The sequence below is a fragment of the Diplotaxodon limnothrissa genome, linkage group LG9, assembly GCF_057381915.1.
Source record: "Diplotaxodon limnothrissa isolate DT_005_m linkage group LG9, D_limnothrissa_male_GT1.1, whole genome shotgun sequence".
In the NCBI taxonomy this organism is placed as follows: domain Eukaryota; kingdom Metazoa; phylum Chordata; class Actinopteri; order Cichliformes; family Cichlidae; genus Diplotaxodon; species Diplotaxodon limnothrissa.
This window is the reverse complement of record NC_140604.1, coordinates 31,902,613-31,921,676: the sequence shown is the minus strand read 5'-3', so window position 1 is coordinate 31,921,676 and position 19,064 is coordinate 31,902,613. Positions and strand designations below refer to the sequence as shown.

Here is a 19,064-nt window from a genome sequence, read left to right as displayed (position 1 = left end):
CTGGAGGACAGGCGGGTCCATGGACCAGTCCACAGCTGAACACCGTACTTGGGTTAAACTTCCAGTGAAACTGAGGCCACAGCTTAGGACAATAGAAGATTGAAAAATGCTGCCTGGTCTAATGGGTCTCAATCTCTGCAACGTTCAGCTTTCAGAATTTGTCTTAAACAGCATAAAAGCATGGATCCATCCCACCTTGCATCAGGAAAACATTGATGAACTTTGAGCAAATGAAACCACAACTTTAAAAAATGAATTCCCAAAATTAATTGTTTCGACATCTTAAACACAAAATCATAAGTTTTAATACCTACAGCAAGTTTAAGGAAAAATAAAAGATTTTAAAGATCTTTCAACCTTTTTTCTCAAATATAAAACAGCTGATGACACTGACATGCATCTTACTATAATGGGAGTGATTTCAGCCCTGAGTGATCACGGTGATGTTTGCACAGAGCAGACAATGAAGTGAATGTTTTGGCACATTGGTAACAGTGAAAGAGTTTATTAGTAACGTGGGATCGTTTGTGTTTGGAGTATGAACTGAGATTCTTGAAGCTCTTGTCACACTGGTCACAGCTGTAGTTTTCTTCCATGTGTGTATGTTCATGAAGGTTACGATTAGCTGAATGTGCAAAGCTTTTGTCACAGTGTCTGCACTTGTATGGTTTCTCTCCTGTGTGGCCTCGTTTGTGTCTTTTAAGGTTGGTTGCAGTAATGAAAGATGACCCACACTGATCACAGACGTGCTTTTTAACCCCACTGTGAATCAGTTCATGTTGTTTTAATCCACTTAATGTGCTGAAGCTTCTCCCACATTCTTTGCAGTATTTCAGTTCTTCTCCAGTGTGTTTACGCTGATGTACTTTTAGACTGTCTTTTCGACTGAAAGCTTTTCCACAAAGGTCACAAACAAAGTCTTTCCCACCACCACAGTGATGACAGGGTTGAGAACTGGATCCATCTGTGTCGCTCTGCTTCTAAACAAAGACACAAAGACGGTGTAAGTCAGTCCTTCAACATTTTTATCCTGAACGTCGCCTGAAATAAAGAGCAAATAAAAAACAAACAAAATCATAACTGAAATGAAAATCTGAATAATCACTCAGAGCTGCTTTTTCATGCAGTAGAATTGCCAAAACATCAGAATCAGTGAGCTGCAAACTTTCAGCCCCGACTGTGTCTGTGCTGTCGGGTGAGAAAGGCGACAACTCACTGATTCTAATCCGCAGGTCTGCGCTTTGTGCAGAATCCGTGTACCTCCTCTAGTTTACTGTTTGAGCTGTTTGGTGGTTGTCAAAATTTTGTGAGGTTTCACCTGAGATTCGGGCGTTTTGGGAAAAATAAAATTATATTAAAAAACTCGATTCAGGATTTTAATGAATTGATGTCACGTTATCCAAGCCAGACTCGATTTTAATTGGTAAATCGATTATCAAAACCCACCCCTAGCTGAGACAGTTTAATGAGCAGAGTTGTTCCAAACAGTCAGGCTAAAATGACAAGATAAAAATATAATATAAAAACATACCTCACAGTAACTGCACTTGGAGAGTCTCTTTCTGGTGTGGATCTGTTGGTGTTTTCTCAGGTCATGTGGAGATTTAAAAGTCTTCTCACACAGGTCACATTTATAAGGTCTCTCCTCAGTGTGGGCAAACATGTGTTGTTGTAACTGCGTGTTGGTTATAAACTGTTTGCCACACTGTTCACAGCAGTACACATCATGTCTGGTGTGAATGCGTAGGTGTGTATTTCTGCTCTCAATCCGGCTGAAAGTTTTCCCACAGATGTCACAGCTGTATGCCTTAATTCCAGAGTGGGTAACTAGATGCCTCTGTAAGTTGCTACTGTGAGTAAAAGCTCTCCCACACTGATCACAGTTGTACACTTTAACTCCACTGTGGATGAGTTGGTGTGCTTTTAGGGAAAGCTTCCAGGAAAAAGACTTTCCACACAAGTCACAGCTGAACGGTCTCTCTCCAGTGTGGATGACCTGATGCTGTTTTAGTGAATCCTTCCCAATAAAACCCATCCCACACTCATCACAGGTGTGTTTTTTCTCTCTCTTTCTTCTGTGAGGTTTGTCGGCCTCCTGAGAGCGCTGACTTCTCGCTCCATGTTGGTCCTGCAGTGACAGAGATACAAACAGAGGCAGTGAGTGAAATGCAGTCGTGGAACAAACTCAACCTTCAAACTCCCTCCATTAACACTAGTTTTAAACCTGAAGGTGGAGTGTGGCACCAAACACCTTAAAGGTCTCTTATCCCCACCTGCTGGTAGTTCTAACACATTACATCCAACCTGGTGTTAAAAATAATTCATGACTGTTCAAACACTCTAAAATATTTTTCCTTTTTTTCCCTTACTTTTACTCCCCACAGAAAAAAAGACTTTCTACTCATTATATTTTCAAAACAGACTTTTTACTTTTGGTTTGAGGAATTTGAGGGGAGTTATTTCATCACTAAGGGCATCAAACTGATTTGAGCCTGAAAAGTAACACATGAAAGAATCCTGATCGTGTACTAATCACCAGGGTTTGAAACATAAAAAGAGATGAAAGAGGCAAAACTGTGAGTCATAGTCAGGAGTTAAAGTGAGACGTTGTTCTTCTTTCTTTTTTGCACAGCACCTGAACAAACAGGTAATTTCAAATGCAGCGTTTCTATCAACAAACATCAGCAAACACACAAACTGTTTGTGTGCAGTTTGTCTCACAGTGTGTTGCTGGCTAAAGGTCCAGCTGCTGTACATCACAGGGAGAGAAAAGAAAGAGAGCTAACTTCACTCAGAGATGGAGAAAGATAAGACACACAGGACAGGAGAGGAAGAAGAGAGGTTAGATTTAAAGGGAAGGACTGCTCAGTGGGATTTGATCAACTGGAGATTAAAGCTTACATGTAAGTCCTCATGTGTTGAAATCAGATATTGGGTCTGTACATGTTACATTATGGGTTTTTTTTTTCAGATTATGAAACATGCTGCAAAACAATCTGAGGCAGATTAACTGTGCCGCCTCAGATGCAGCCTTTTCCATGCAGTAGAATTGCTAACATGCTAACACAGTTTAATCTGCAGAGTTGTTCCAAACAGTCAGGCTAAAATGACAAGATAAAAATATAAATACATACCTCACAGTAACTGCGCTTGTAGAGTCTCTTTCTGGTGTGGATCTGTTGGTGTAGTCTCAGGTGATGTGGAGATTTAAAAGTCTTCTCACACAGGTCACATTTATAAGGTCTCTCCTCAGTGTGGGTAAACATGTGTTGTTGCAAGCTTGAGTCTGTTGTAAACTGTTTGCCACACTGATCACAGCAGTACACAAGATGTCTGGTGTGAATGCGTAGGTGTGTATTTCTGCTCTCAATCCGGCTGAAAGTTTTCCCACAGATGTCACAGCTGTATGCCTTAATTCCAGAGTGGGTAACTAGATGCCTCTGTAAGTGGCCACTTTGAGTAAAAGCTGTGCCACACTGATCACAGCTGTACGCTTTAACTCCACTGTGGATGAGTTGGTGTGCTTTTAGGGAACCCTTCCAGGAAAAAGACTTTCCACACAAGTCACAGCTGAACGGTCTCTCTCCAGTGTGGATGACCTGATGACGTTTCAGGTGACACTTGGAAATAAAACCCATTCCACACTCGTCACAGGTGTATGTTTTCTCTCCCTTTCTTCTGTGAGGTTTGTCGGCCTCCTGAGAGCGCTGACTTCTCGCTCCATGTTGGTCCTGCAGTGACAGAGATACAAACAGAGGCAGTGAGTGAAATGCAGTCGTGGAACAAACTCAACCTTCAAACTCCCTCCATTAACACTAGTTTTAAACCTGAAGGTGGAGTGTGGCACCAAACACCTTAAAGGTCTCTTATCCCCACCTGCTGGTAGTAGAAACAAATTACATCCAACCTGGTGTTAAAAATAATTCATGACTGTTCAAACAGTAAAATAATTTTTTCCTTACTTTTACTCCCCACATTAAAAAAAAAAAGGACTTTCTACTCATTGTATTTTCAAAACAGTCTTTTTACTTTTGGTTGGAGGAATTTGAGGAGAGTTATTTCATCACTAACTGTGTTATTTAAAGACTGCATGAAGATCCTCTGCAGGTTAGTGCAGGATAAACAGGTTCGTTTGCTGAACCGTGATGGATTTAAAGTAAAGAACAGTGTGACTGGTGCACAGTGACTGTGGTGCTCATGTCAGAGTTAGATTACATCAAGTGTAGCAGAGATTCATTTAAACTGAAGCTCATGATGCTGACATTCATTCACTGAGTTCCACCTTCATACCAACAGTATAGTGTCTAATATAAAGACAGTGTACTGTCAGTGTAGAGAATGGAAATCAGCCAGGACAGCTCATGAAACATCTGCTGACATCTGGTTGAATTCAGTTGTGTACATCCACAGAGAGCAGCAGGTCAGCTGATCACAGCCTGTACTTTAACAGGGCTCTAGAGTGCGACCAATCTGGTCGCAAATGCGACCAAATTTTTCAGTGGTGCGACTAAAAAAAATATTTGGTTGCACCTGTGCGACCAACTGTTCGGGTAACAAAAATAAAATAAAAATCTCTGCAACTCTCTGTGTGGTCAACAACAGACACACATTATGCCCCTATCGTGGACTAAACTAGAGATGGACCGATCCGATATTACGTATCGGTATCGGTCCGATACTGACCTAAATTACTGGATCAGATATCGGAGAAAAATAAAAAATGTAATCCGATCCATTAAATATCACGAAAGCACCTCACAAAACTTGCAACACGCCGTAACTCACCTCAGAACGTTAGCACGTCGGAGCAGTAGGCATCACGTGATAGAGCGGCTGTGGCATGCGGGAGCTGTCGGTGGTCTGGATAGCATTTGGAGCTTAGCTACCAACCCGGCATTTCATCTCCGACAAAGTTATCCCGAGAGAAGTAAAGCAAGTGTGTAAGTCCATCTCTGAATGTTTGTAAAGCATTCCTGCGTTAAGCTTAACAAGCGACTGCCTCTTCTTGCTGCTACTTCAATCATGAAACTGCTTAATAATCAGCTGATTGGCTTTTCTGTCGCGAGTCCGTCTCTCTTGTTTGTTTTTGGCCCACTTTGCACCAGAAAGAGGAAACCAGCGGCTGAACAACAGCAGCACGTTTAAGCTTGATAAGCTTTTGTTAGAATTTATTTAATATTACTTTCTACACCAGGATCTTTTTCTACGTAGCTGACGGCTGGTAACTGTGCAGGGGCGGATCTAGCAAAGTTTAGCCAGGGGGGCCGATAGGGCATTAACAGGGAAAAGGGGGCACAAAGACATACTTTTCTTTCTTATTCTCATTTAAAATGTCTAGCTTTTAATAAATAATTATCTGACACCCAAAGTTTTAATTTGATGTAAAATGAATAGAAGTCAATTACTGTATATAGTAACTATTAAGTCTAATATATATACCCTAGTAAGCTATAGTACTTTTTCCTTTGGGTTCAAGGTTCAAGGTTCTTTATTTGTCACATGCATAGTTATACAAGTATAACACACAGTGAAATGTGGGAAGGTACCATCTGTGCAGTCTGCAATTTTGTTGAAGAAAGATGTTGAATCTATTTAATATTTCTTGAAAAATAATTGATTTCTGTGCATTTTTTTTCACACTGCATCAAATTAAGGTTGATTACGTCGATTAAGCATCATGAGGTGGAGCGTGAGAGGTGGTTCCCTATTTTTTATTTATTTATTTTTGTTGTTGCTGGGAGTTGGAACCCTATTAGTTAGGTTGCTTAATATTTACGCTAAGTACTCTTTAAAATACCAGAATAGGGAGGATGGTGTAGGTTTAAGTTTATTAGATTGATCAGTATTGCTGAACTATGAAATATTTTTTTTTGCATACAGGTATAACAGAATAGCTTTAGTGTAGTTGTTGTTTTAAACTTGAGTATGAACTTATACAAAATGCAGCAAGATATTTAAAAAAAACCAGTTTTGTTGATTAAAAAACACTGTATCGGATTCATATCGGTATCGGCAGATATCCAAATTTATGATATCGGTATCGGTATCGGACATAAAAAAGTGGTATCGTGCCATCTCTAGACTAAACCAATCAGAGATAGTAAGGGGCGGGACCTCTCTGATTGGCCGTGGTCCAGTTGAAAGTGCAGGTGGAAGTGGGAGGTGAGTAGCTTGAATAAAGCGATATCGATTCATTTAATCCTGAATCGACTTTTAAATATAACTGTGTTTTGCCAGAAACGCCAGATTCTCAGATTAAAGCTCACAAAACAATTTCAACAACAACCAAACAGCAAATGAGAGCAGGTACACGGATTCCACACAAAGACGTAAACACAGACCCGACGCATCAGAATCACCTTCGTCTTTCTCGGCTTTCTCACCCGACGACCCGTAGACGGACACGCTGTCGGAGCTCTGTGTTTACGTCTTTTTGCGCTGATTCTGAGCTGCAGGTTTTGTCTCTCCAACCAAAATTCACCGAGCCAGCAGCAAAAGAAGCAGCAAACTGCGCTTCACATTTGATCAATGTCATCATGAATTTTGCTGTTTTGCTTCCACGACTATTAAAATCACACTTCATGCACAGCTAGCTCTCTCTCTCTCTCTGTACTTCAAGAACAGTTTCCCGTCTCCAATCTCTGTTTTCTGTATTATTCATTCGTTTATTACCCAGCAGTCTACCGTTGTTTACAGCGCTGTCTTTTTCTTTTTTTTCACTTAAATGACCTCGGACAAGAAAGCCTAATTTTTCTGTTGTTCAATACTGAAGTAATTTAAACTTTATAGGCAGAATATTGCAGAATATTTTTAAGGTTATCTGCTATAAAAAGCCAGACCAGAAAAATCTCCTTCATGTTTTTCTGTGTTTTATTCTCAGTTACTTTGACACAAAGGCATCTGCTGTGATGTTCACAATTCTGATGAAGTCTCACATGTATCAGTACTGATAAATGATCAGAATTATAATATTTCTGACTGTCTGAGGCTAAGTTGAATCAAATCGGGACTTTGAAAACCGGAATCGAACGGATTATAGAAATCAGTGATGATACCCAGCCATAGTGAGCAGCCTAGGCACGACAGAAGTGGATGTAGCTGTAATAGGAAAAGAAGTATTGATAACTTTTCTGTTAAGTTAAGGCCTGATCCTTCTGAAATTCATAGCCAGTGCTCTGACATGGTGTCATCAATCTTTGAAAGCTGAAAAAGCACAGTGTATCCAGAAAAACACATTATATTATATCAATTATTATATAATTTGTGTGCGCCTAACTTTTGTGCCGGTACGCCTAACTTTTTAAAGTTAGGCGTACCGGTACGCCCATGGCAAAAAGTTAGTCTAGAGCCTGTACTTTAAGAAAATCTACTGGAGCTCTCAACAGAAATTATTGTGAGCTGTGATTCTTTTCCCCACGCTGAGCCACTACAGCTGATTTTAGGGTTCCCACCTGCTCAATCCCACTTTAACCTCTTCCCTGCTCATGTTAAATAAATGGTAAATGGCCTGCATTTGTATAGCGCTTTTCTAGTCCCTAAGGACCCCAAAGCGCTTCACACTACATTCAGTCATTCACCCATTCACACACATGTTCCTGTTTAGAGGCAAAGTCACCCTCTACAGTGTAGGCAACAGAAAATACACATATGTTTTATTTTCCTTCATTTTCTACTTAACTGATTCAAACAGAGAACCTTTATTAGAAATAAAGAGTTTGTACTTCATTTACTAATCTTATTTTATTATTACATTAATAAAGCACAAGGTTCAGTTAACTTTGGATAAAAACATGTGGTTAAAAAGTTCTTCAAGGAGCTACTTTTAGTTTTTTACTCTGATTACATTTCAGAGCCTGTACTTTTTCACTGTTACTTAAGTAAAGAAGGTGAATGAATACTTTTACTGAAGTATTTTTTAACACTAATATCTGTACTTCTAGTTAAGTATAGAGTAAATGTACTTTTGCCTCTGATCATTTCTATAATATTATTTATATCAGTGATGGCCAAATGAAGCTTTCTGAAACACTGAAGCTTGTATTGAAAAAGGTTCATTACTCGAAGCTTTTCAACACAGTCCTCTTTGGTGACATCTGCTGGCCAAAAATATGAAGAGCAGCTTGAATCTACAAATTATAATATAGAGTTTCATAATAATTGCCCACTCTACAGAGCTCAGCTGACAGCTTCTGTCTGATGTTGGGCTGCTGTTGTGGTGCTTTGAACGTGTATTTTTGGGGATGATGAAAAAAATGTTTTGTCTATTTGATTATTAATAATTTTGATGAATAAACCTTCCTTATTTTAACATGTGCTGTGGTCTCTAAAAAACAACATAATATACAACACAGTCATATAACAGGTTGGGAGGATGAGAGTTTTAGACGTGACTGATTATTTGGTGAAACTGTGATATTTTCCTCACCTCCTGTGTTGAGCTCATTGTTTCCTCTGTAGTGACTCAGCTGAGTCCAGATGGCTGAAAATGTTCCTCTGCTGCTCCGTCAGACTCTTCTCCTCCTGCTGATCAGCTGGGACACAAAACAGATCTTTGTTAGGCTCCACACTGCACTGAAGAGTCAAAGTGTCTCATATGTTCATCTGACAACACAAAGTACAAATTTCACTCTGATTGCTTGTAGAAATCTTGTGAGACGTGTTGTGCTGCAAAGTGAGGAAACTCTCTCACTCACTTATACTTCAGGAGGAACTTTGTGACATTGGCTCTAATATTCTAAGCATCCCTTTACTATGACAGGGCCAGAAAGTCCTATTTGAAGGTTTGGGAGAAGGACCATGTTAAAGGTGGATTGGGGTTTATACACTTTGTTATGATACAGGTAAGGCTGTAAGAGCCTGAGAAGGTGTCCTGAATGAACCTCTAAAACCAGTTTTCAGCTAACGACTCTGCTTCAGTCTGGAAAACAGCAACTACAAGTTTAAAGACTCCATCAACAACTCACACCCAGCAACAGCCTGAACAGCTCCTCCTGTGGTTTCCACAAACAGGGACAGACCTGTTACTCCCCCACCCCACACTTTCAACTCCTTCAGCCCCCCAGTCCCACCACCTCCACCATTCCCCAACAACCAATGATTAAAGCTCATTGATCAAATGCTGTGATTGCAGCGACTCACTCACTGTGAACGGTAATCATGGCCATTGATTAATGAGCTTTGATCAGTGGTTTCAGTGCTTTCCTTCCTGCTTTGACTGCAGCTGTGTTTGACACAGGAAGACATTTTTACATTCTTCACGATTATACTTTATTCTTTTTGGGGGAAGTGCAGCTTTAAACCTTCACATGATTCAAGTCAACCCAACAAATCAATCTGAACGATCACAGGTGGGAAAAACTTCTGTAGACAAAATGAAATAAAACCCAACATTCAATCCACAACATGATTAGAAACATGATTCTCCCAAATCACGAAGAGCTGCACATTAACCACCACAATATATTTTATTCTCTGTGCTTTCAAATATGAACACTGTTTACTTTCATCTCTGTTTCATTAGTTTTTGTTAACATCTTCCTGTGCATCACTTTACAGCAGCCACACTCATTAAAATGAGACTTTGTAGGAGTTCACTTCCTCTCATGTGTTCATCCACAGCAGCTGGACAATAAAGTTTATTGTGACCCTGATACTGCAGCAGATCGCTCTCATCCATTTCCTGTTATCACTTCAAATAGAAATGAGGTTGTAGAGGTTTGGTGCAGGCAGAAAAACAGCTGCAGGGACAATGAAAAGACTTTTCTGCTCCAACATCTCCCAGCATGTTGAGCTAATGATTAGCTGGTGTTTTTCTCCAAACACTCTCTCACTCTTCTCTCAACGTGTTCACAATAAACTGTGAACAGACACCGAGGAGAGCAGCAGAAGACCTCATTCAGGAGCTAAACTCAACATGAACTGAACTCACAGTAAAGTTAGCTCGGTGCTTACCTTTAGATGAGCCCACAAACCGAGAGAAACTCCGCGATGAAGCTGGAACTCTTTCCAAACACAGGAAACAGATCAGGGAGCAGAGACCCACGTGGTTCACGCTGATCTCAGCTACGATCCAGGAGACAAGGGTGGGCAGATCGATGCAGATATCGATCCAAACGGTGGTTTAGTTTGTTTTATCATCCAAAATCAGGATTTTACTCGCTTAGGATGAAACGGTAACTCCGTCTGCGTAAACTGTGTCCAGCATGTGATCCCGGAACAGACTTCTTCTTCTTTGTATTGGTAATTGGCGGTTGTCAAACACCAAAATGGTGCCTTACCGCCACCAACTGGTGTGGAGTGAAACGTCGACACCAGAATCCTCCCTCAATGTATACTCTGTTTTAAAAACTGGAATAAGGCCTGACAACTTTCACTTCTTGAACCCTTTTGCAGTAAACTTACGTTTTGAACAGCGGGCGCGTCAACATTATCCCCCTATTCAGCTTCTCGGCGACTCAAAGGTTTGACAGTCACCAATAGTAGTGATCAAACCAGTATGTCCAAATCTTATTCCAGATATGACCACCTCCTCTCTCCTACTCCTTCCTGTGCTTCTCATTTCTCCTACCCTCCTTAAATTTCTTTCTCCCTCCCACTGTTTTTGTCATGTTTCCTTTATTTCTCGCCTTATTATACTCATTATCTCTGTCTGACAGAAGTTAATAGCCAGTTCAGTTAACCCATGTTTTGTGGCTTTCTTCACAACTCTGTCGTTTCATTTCCTCTGACTCCATAGTGAGCTGGAATCCATAAAAAGCCAACTATAAGTCCCATCATGTGTATTTCGTTAAATGTTTGCTGAACCTCTGTTAGTACATCTGCTCTACTTTCTGAGTGGCTACACTGTAAACTGGCCAATGAAGAGCTTCAGTCTGAACAAATGCCTGATTGTAACGGTCACATGTCTTCTACCCACTGAACAGCTGACAGTACTGGAAGCATTTCTCCAGTGTGTACTGACGGTCCACCATTGATCCTTTTCAGGTACCACAAATGCTACCCCGGTTTGACTGGCTGTATTCTTTGATGCATCTGTATATATTTGTACATAATTATAATACTGATCAATGTAAGTCTGTACTGTATGTAAGTTTAAATTAAATTCCCTATTCCTGTTCTTCTTCTCATGTAATGTGAAATCTACTGTGGCATCAGTATATTTGGCTCCAGGGGAATTTATCATCTTTCTGTCTGGTTGGGTTTTTTTTTAGCATCTATTTTTTATTATTTGGTAAGAGTGAATTCTGGTCCACACTAGTTAGTGGTGGCAATGCCCCACCTCCTTATTTGCAAAACGTCAAAAAAAAGTGAGCATGCACCAGGAGAGGAAGACTGTGTCCAAATTCAGGGGATTGATACTTCAAATGCCGTATTTGTAGGCAATTATGTCACAGCGATGCGATGAAGGCTTTCCAAAGTCGAAGAGTCCTCCGAATGTGGTGACGAACGTGTCCTACTTTTCCACACATTTCAAGGATGGGTCTGGTGTATCCTTTGTGGCCCACCATATCCGAGGATTCACTGCAAGTCATACAGGAGAATTTTTCTCATAAGAATACCAAACGAAGTAGGAGTTAATGCTGGAGAGGAATACACTATTAAATTAAGTATATGAAAATCTGGTTGTATAAAAGTTACATTTTTGTAGTGGTTGTGTTGTTAGACTTTGGGCATTTGCATATGGTTTTTACAAAATTAATATAATCTTTGTAAAAACTGCTCGTAAACTAGCTTGTATGGTGGGTCTTGTGATTTTTCATGTATTGCCGCTAACACACAGCTGATTTTGATTTTTAGAATTAACCTTTTTGTGATATGCTTTGGTACCAAAGAGCAAACGGCTCAATTTATTAAAATCAGGCAATAACAATCACCTCTTCACTGGGGTGAAGAATCCAGCCACTGTGGCATGGAGGTACAAGAATAAATCAATTTACACATCATATTGATTTGGGTACAATTTATTAACCCTCATGCTGTACAGAACCTGTGGTGTTGTTAAGGTTCAAAATTGAGGAAGGAGAGTACAAACCACCCTTGGTCCAGAAGCTCTTGGTCAAACAATGATTTTTAATTCACACGTGGGAAGATCACTAGAAACAGCAATTGATCTTCAACTTAATCAAAGCATAAACAGATATTTATACCGTCAGGGCTTAAATTTAATGACGCCCCTTCAACGTCACAGATACATTTTATACATAGATCAAATCAAAACCACAATGACTTTTGACACCGTTTAAAAGAACAATTGTCTTCTATCTTCATAACAGGTGCTTCCTGTCACTGCCGGATGCTCGCCTGTCATCCTGACACCTCAGCAGCAGTTCTGCGACAAACTGCTCTTTTTGCAACCCCAAGCAAAACATGATTAAACTTTCACCTATAAATGATTCTCTAACTGAGTGTGTGTGTGTGTGTGTCTGTGTGCTAACCACAATTGCACCCTGTTTCACCTCGCGACTAGCTCCTGACCTCTAACCAGACAGAGAGACAGAAGCCGCTCTGATATGTAACAACTGAAACTATGTATGTGTCCTCTACTAAATAAATGTTTTAATCAAGAACCCCTACTAAAAGCTTAATACAAGAATATGAACATATAAAAGATATTAAAATGAACTGTTGTGTAAGCATGTATTGCAATTCCTTCTATGTTCTAGTTTTCCCTCAGCATGGATCATCTAGACACTCTCACTAGGTGAAGCTTTAGACCATTAATGAACCTGAACATCAACTCAAATAAGCACAGATATGCATTGTGTATAAAATAGTTAGAACTGCACCTGGAATACAAAGTTAACATTATCATAAACATCTTAAGGCCATCTTAAAGCTATCTGTTACATTGTTAAAGCAATGATCAATTTGAATAACCTAGTAATTCAAATGGCCTCGTCTGGCCTAAACTACAGATTATATTATTAATGCAATGGTAATAATGATGATTATTTAACAATAGCAGTAAAATAATTTCCCTGCTCCACAGTGTCCAGATTGTAGATGGATTTAGGGATAGATATTTGATGGCACCTGTGTGTGCTGCTTGCCGTCAGCTGTTACCTGCTTTGTTTTTGCTAGCTTTGTTTACATCTGTTTTCTTCAAAAATGTCTGTACACTTCTGGTTTATGACTTCCAATCGCTACTAAATATCAGAGCCACTGAGGTAGAGCAATTCCGACTGGCCCAAGGACGTGAAGATTTTCATATCCCACCTGTGTTCGAGACTGTACCACTGTTCCTCCGGTGCGATCCACAATGCCATCCCACCAGGAAGAAATGTCAAAGAAGGCGAGGGCAACAGGGCAGTGTATTGGTAAAATTCAAAAATTGCATGGCTGCTTCACCAACGGCTAATCCTTACGCTGTTCTGAACAAATTTGCCCCGGAGATCAAGTTGTTCATCTACGGGTGATCCCTGGAATTGGTGCACCTATTGGAATTGGCCAGCAACCCTGTATTAGCTAGATTGACTCTGGTTAATGCGAGGTGCTAAAAAAAGATAAAACCTTTATTTTGAACGACTTCTTCACCACTCATCGCTTAAATCTTCTTCTGGTGACGGAAACTTGGCTAAACTTGGGTGAGTTAAGCTCGCTTTCGGATGTTGTCCCTCCAGGCTGTGAATATCTGAAGTCGCCATGAACTACTGGCCAGGCTGGAGGGCTCGCCATAGTTAATAAAACTATTTCAACTGTCAGCATTGGAATGCTCTTCTGCTAGATTAGGGGATACATTGTCCTCAAAAACCTAAATTTTTTGTGGGGTTCCCCAGGGGTCCATTCTTGGCACAGTTCTCTTTTCAATTTATATCCTCTCTATGCGCTCAATTTTTTAAAAAACATGGCATCTCACACCATTGTTATGCAGACAACTCACGGATTTACCTGCCACTGAAACATAAATCTGTGAGTCCTTTGAAGGGATTGCTGGATTGTTTGGAGGATGTTAAGGCGTGGATGGCTTTAAATGTTCTCAGTTTAAACGAACAGAAAACAAAGATCATTGTGTTTGGTCCCTGTGACCACTACGACTTTGGGCCCTTAGGAATTTATTTTGAAAGAGCCCTTGGGAGGAACCTAGGAGTGAGCTTTGATAGTAATCTAACATTTGATAAACATATTAATGCTGTCATCAAGACCAGTTTCTTTCATCTTCAGCTACTTGCAAAGTGAAGCCAATTCTCTGTTTTAGAGACTTTGAGATAGCTATTCATGCCTTCATTTCATCTCACCTCGACTTATGTAATAGTCTTTACTCTGGTGTTAGTCTGTCATCAGTTAGCCGACTGCAGCTAGTCCAAACGCTGCAGCACAGTTACTAACTGGCACATGGAACTACTTTGAACACCGGCGCCCCCGTGCGTGGCAGCTTGTTACAGCAGCTCCGCTCATTCTCAGCTTCTTTCTTATCTCCTCTTTACTTTTGCCATTTTTTTTTTGTATCTAAAGTTTCAGCTGTTAGATTCTGCAGTCATGGACTACCGTTTTGTGCTAGTCTTGGTTGTCTTTCTCTGTTTTTTTTTTCAACTTTTGTTGGCCGTGTTTGGGAACCCGGCACATGGATATGGATCCTTTGTTTAGTGTAGGTATTAGCTGTTACCGCTGCGTCCCGCAGCAGAGCTGCCGGTGGACAAACACGACATTCCCAGCAAGCTGAGAAGGACACAACGTGGGTGTCGTGCTGGGAGGGAGCGCTGTCGGCAGAGAAGGAGACGCTACAGACCATCTGCCCCTTCTGTAATCACTGGAAACGTAAGATCTTTACCAGGCACGTTCAGAGGGGGGGCGCAAGGGGCTTGAGCACCCGTCCCTTTCCTGATGGGAGCCCAAAGTGCCCGTTTGTTGAGGCATTTTTTTTTTATGTGTGTGTACTTGTGGAGTCCTGTCTGTGCCCCTCAAAAATAATATTTAACTATCAATCATAGTTTTTGCTAAATAAAAGGATCTGACTTGCATCAGTCACATGATCGCCATTAACCAATGATTGCCCTTGATGGCAAAACGCTCTGGTTACGAGCGTTCTGCTACATGGACCAGTTGTTGGAGAGGTATTCCAGTATAAAAATAATAATAAGCACAATTGGAATGTTTTGCTGCTGTCAGAAATTTATTATAGATTAAGTGCAGGAGTTGTTAGGTGTGGATAATTACATAATAGTTAATTGCAATAGCAAGTTGTGCCTTGTTCTCAAATGGACACCAAGTGGAGAGTGATAGATGAGATGAGGGGATGTCATATACTGGCATGAATTCAAAATTCTGCTCCTCACATACAAGGTCTTAAATAATCAGGCCCCGTCTTATCTTAATGACCTTGTAGTACCATATCACCTTATTAGAGCACTTTGCTCTCGCACTGCAGGCTTACTTGTTGTTCCTAGAGTATTTAAAAGTAGAATGGGAGGGAGAGCCTTCAGTTTTCAGGTCCCTCTTCTGTGGAACCAGCTTCCAGTTTGGATTCGGGAGACAGACACTATCTCTACTTTCAGTTCTGTTCTAGGATGCCCTCTGGACCTAGAGGTGGTGAGTGACAGGAGAATGGTGGCTAAGCTGTCATCCCTGTTGGACAACATCTCCAACCCCATGCAGGAGACTCTGACAGCTCTGAGCAGCTCCTTCAGTGGCTGCGGCACCTACGATGTGGGACGGAGAGATTTCGCAGGTCTTTCCTCCCCACTGCTGTCAGACTCCACAAGAAAGACTTCAACTGACCAAGCACACACATCCACACATGTGGATTCGATTGTATGTAGTATTTTATTTCATTCTATTCTATTGTGTATAGTATCTCATGGATGTATTATTCCAGTGTTTTTTCTCAAAATTTTCTATGCAACTTTGCACTGTCCACTGCTGTAACAAAACAAATTTCCCACACGTAGGATTAATAAAGGTTATCTTATTTTATGCAACCAAGACTACATATCTCCCATACTGGCAACCTTACACTGGCTGCCAGTTAGGTTTTGAATTAATTTTAAGATTTTATTATGTGTTTTTAAGGCGTTGCATGGGTTAGCACCCTCATACCTATCTGATCTTTTAAATTGGTTTGCTCCTGTAAGATCACTGAAGTCTGTGGATCAGATGCTCTTAGCTGTCCCAAGGTCCAGATTAAACATAGAGGATAAGAAAGGTCTGGCCTCTCTTATCTGGAAACAAAATTAACAAAATTGATTGAAAAACCTGTTGCAAAAAATTCATTTTCGTTTTGTTTTGTGAAGCTACAAACTGATGAACTAGATTACTGGTAGAATGATGTATAGAATGATTTAGAATGATGTTTTTTCTACAGTTGACAGGCTAACAAACCCTCCTGTGTCAGTGGCAGCTGAACTTCATTCGACCATGACCTGCAATGACTTTGCCAAATTCTTCACAGAAAAAATCCAAAAGATTAGACAAGCAATTGGTACATCAACAGCAGATTCAGGATATGTACTGTGTCCACTGAAAAACTGTTTAAACACTAGAGGTGGGAATCACCATACATCCCGCGATACGATATTATCACAATACTTAACGCACGATACGATATTATTGCAATTTTTTAAAATATTTTGCGATATTCAGATTCTGTACATAAAGGTAAACTTTATCAATATTCATTTTATCTAATATCAAAGTCTCACACTCAGTCTTTCTCTCATTTCAGTCAGTTTTATTGTTGACAAACTGAACGGTTTGTATTACAGTCTAGTCCAACTTAACTGAATGCAACAATCTGGTACAATTATAGCTATTCTGAACTATGCAATTTATGAAAACTATGCAGCCCATTCAGCAACTGAAGAATTTGAAAGTAAATTAAAACAAAATATAATTTTACATTAAGTAAAAAAGTTTTAAACTTAATTAAAATAAAACATGTCTTAAATTAAAATAAGTAAACTGTCATGTTTATTGCTGCCAAAAAAAAAAGTTAAACACATTTGGACAGTGAAGGAATGTCAGGATTCTTGCTCAGAAAAAGGAGCTGATCAACATGCTCTGAAGTAAGAGCATGTTCCAGTCCACAAAAACTTTTTTTGTAACAAAATATCGATTTCTGCTGTCCCTGTATCGATACATTATTAGCAAACAAAATATCACGATGCTACACAGTATCGATTTTTTCCCCCACCCCTATTAAATACCATCAAACAGTTTCACCCTATTAACAGCAAAGACCTGGAGGACATCTTAGGTCAACTGAACTCCTCCTCCTGCTGTTTAGATGTCCTGCCAACAGGTTTTTTCAAAAAGGTCTCAAAGAGTCAGACGTGTTACAGATCGTCAACTTTTCTTTAATGTCAGGTGTGTTTCCAGAACCACTAAAAACTGCTGTAATTAAACCTATACTAAAAAAGGACAATCTTGACAAGACACAAATGAACAACTACAGGCCGATCTCAAATCTCCCATTTTTAAGTAAAATCATTGAAAAGCAGTTTCTCAACAGCTCAATTACTTCTTAAAACAGAATAACTGCTATGATGCCTTCCAGTCAGGTTTTAGACAGAACCACAGCACTGAAACCGCTCTGACCAAAGTGTTCAATGACATATGTCTGAATACAGACAGTGGAAAAATGTCAGTCTTAGTTTTACTGGATCTCAGTTCAGCATTTGATATAGTTGACCACAACATATTACTCAAACGACTGGAGAACTGGGCAGGTCTTTCAGGACTGTACTAAACTGGTTCAAAACATACTTAGAAAACAGGAAATACTTTGTATCAATAGGTAACTTCACATCTGAGCAGACAAGTATCACATGTGGAGTTCCCCAAGGTTCCCTCTTGGGACCCCTTCTGTTTAACATTTACATGCTCCCACTGGCACAGATTATAAAGCACAACAAAATAAACTGTCATAGCTATGCAGATGACACACAAATATATATCACAATGTCACCAGGAGACTGAGGCCCTGCAGGCTCTTGGTAAATGCATTGAGGAAATTAATGACTGGTTGTGCCACAATTTTCTCCAGCTAAACAAAAACAAAAATGAGGTAATAGTCTTTGGTGCCAAAGAAAAATGATTACAGGTCACCAGAGAACTTCAATCTATACACCTAAAAACCACAAACCAGGCGAGAAATTTGGGTGTAGTGATGGATGCAGACCTAAACTTAGAAAAACACATTAAGACAATAACAAAATCAGCTTACTATCACCTCAAGAATATTTCAAGGATAAAAGATCTAATGTCCCAACAGTGCATGGAAAAACTAGTCCATGCATTCATCTTTAGTAGGCTTGATTACTGTAACAGCATCTTTACAGGTCTACCTAAAAAATTCAGTCAGACATCTACAGCTCATTCAGAACTCTGCTGCTCGAGTCCTCACTAAGACCAAAAAAGTGGACCACATCAGTCCAGCTCTGAGGTCTTTACACTGGCTGCCTGTCCGTCAGAGGATAGACTTTAAAGTCCTGATGCTGGTCTATAAAGCTCTGAATGGTTTAGGACCAAAATACATCAGTGACCTCCTGACCCAGTATGAACCTTCCAGATCCCTCAGGTCATCTGGATCCGGCTTTTTATCAGTTCCCAGAGTCAGAACCAGACACGGAGAAGCTGCATTCAGCTTTTATGCTCCATATATCTGGAACAAACTCCCAGAAAGCCTCAGATCAGCTGAAACACTGAGTTTATTTAAATCCAGGTTGAAGACTCACCTATTCTCAGCTGCATTTGAATAAAACACCAAATCCACACTTTTAAGCTTAAATTTCAAAACTTACATTTTAACTACTGATTTTATCTACTGTTCTGATTTTATCGACTGTTTTTTAATCAATTTTAAATCATTCTTTTTATTTGTTTTTGTTTTTGAATGTCTCTGTAAAGCATTTTGAATCACCTTGTTGTGGAATTGTGCTATATAAATAAACTTGCCTTGCCTATAAATGAAACATGGTTTGCCCTCTTATGCATATTGTAAAGATGTATCATGACTAGTAATGTGGGATACCACTGATTTCATTTCTGATTCGATACCAAGTAAAATTCAGGCTGGTATCGATGATACTGAACCGATACTGATACTTTGTACAAAAAATTATTTTATTTAT

At 39.9% G+C, this 19,064-nt stretch overlaps 1 protein-coding gene across 1 annotated transcript in view; it reads right to left on the bottom strand.

Annotated features, from left to right (window-relative positions):
* Positions 1-404: 404 nt before the first annotated feature.
* Positions 405-19,064, bottom strand: part of LOC146625876 (uncharacterized) — a 31,439-nt gene continuing 12,779 nt past the window's right edge. Inside the window, exons 4-6 of the mRNA XM_085362214.1 lie at positions 3,135-3,731; positions 1,532-2,128; positions 405-980 (exon numbers count right to left, since the gene is read on the bottom strand). Of these exons, the coding sequence (XP_085218340.1) occupies positions 405-980; positions 1,532-2,128; positions 3,135-3,731 (1,770 nt within the window). The remainder of the gene's footprint in view (positions 981-1,531; positions 2,129-3,134; positions 3,732-19,064) is intronic.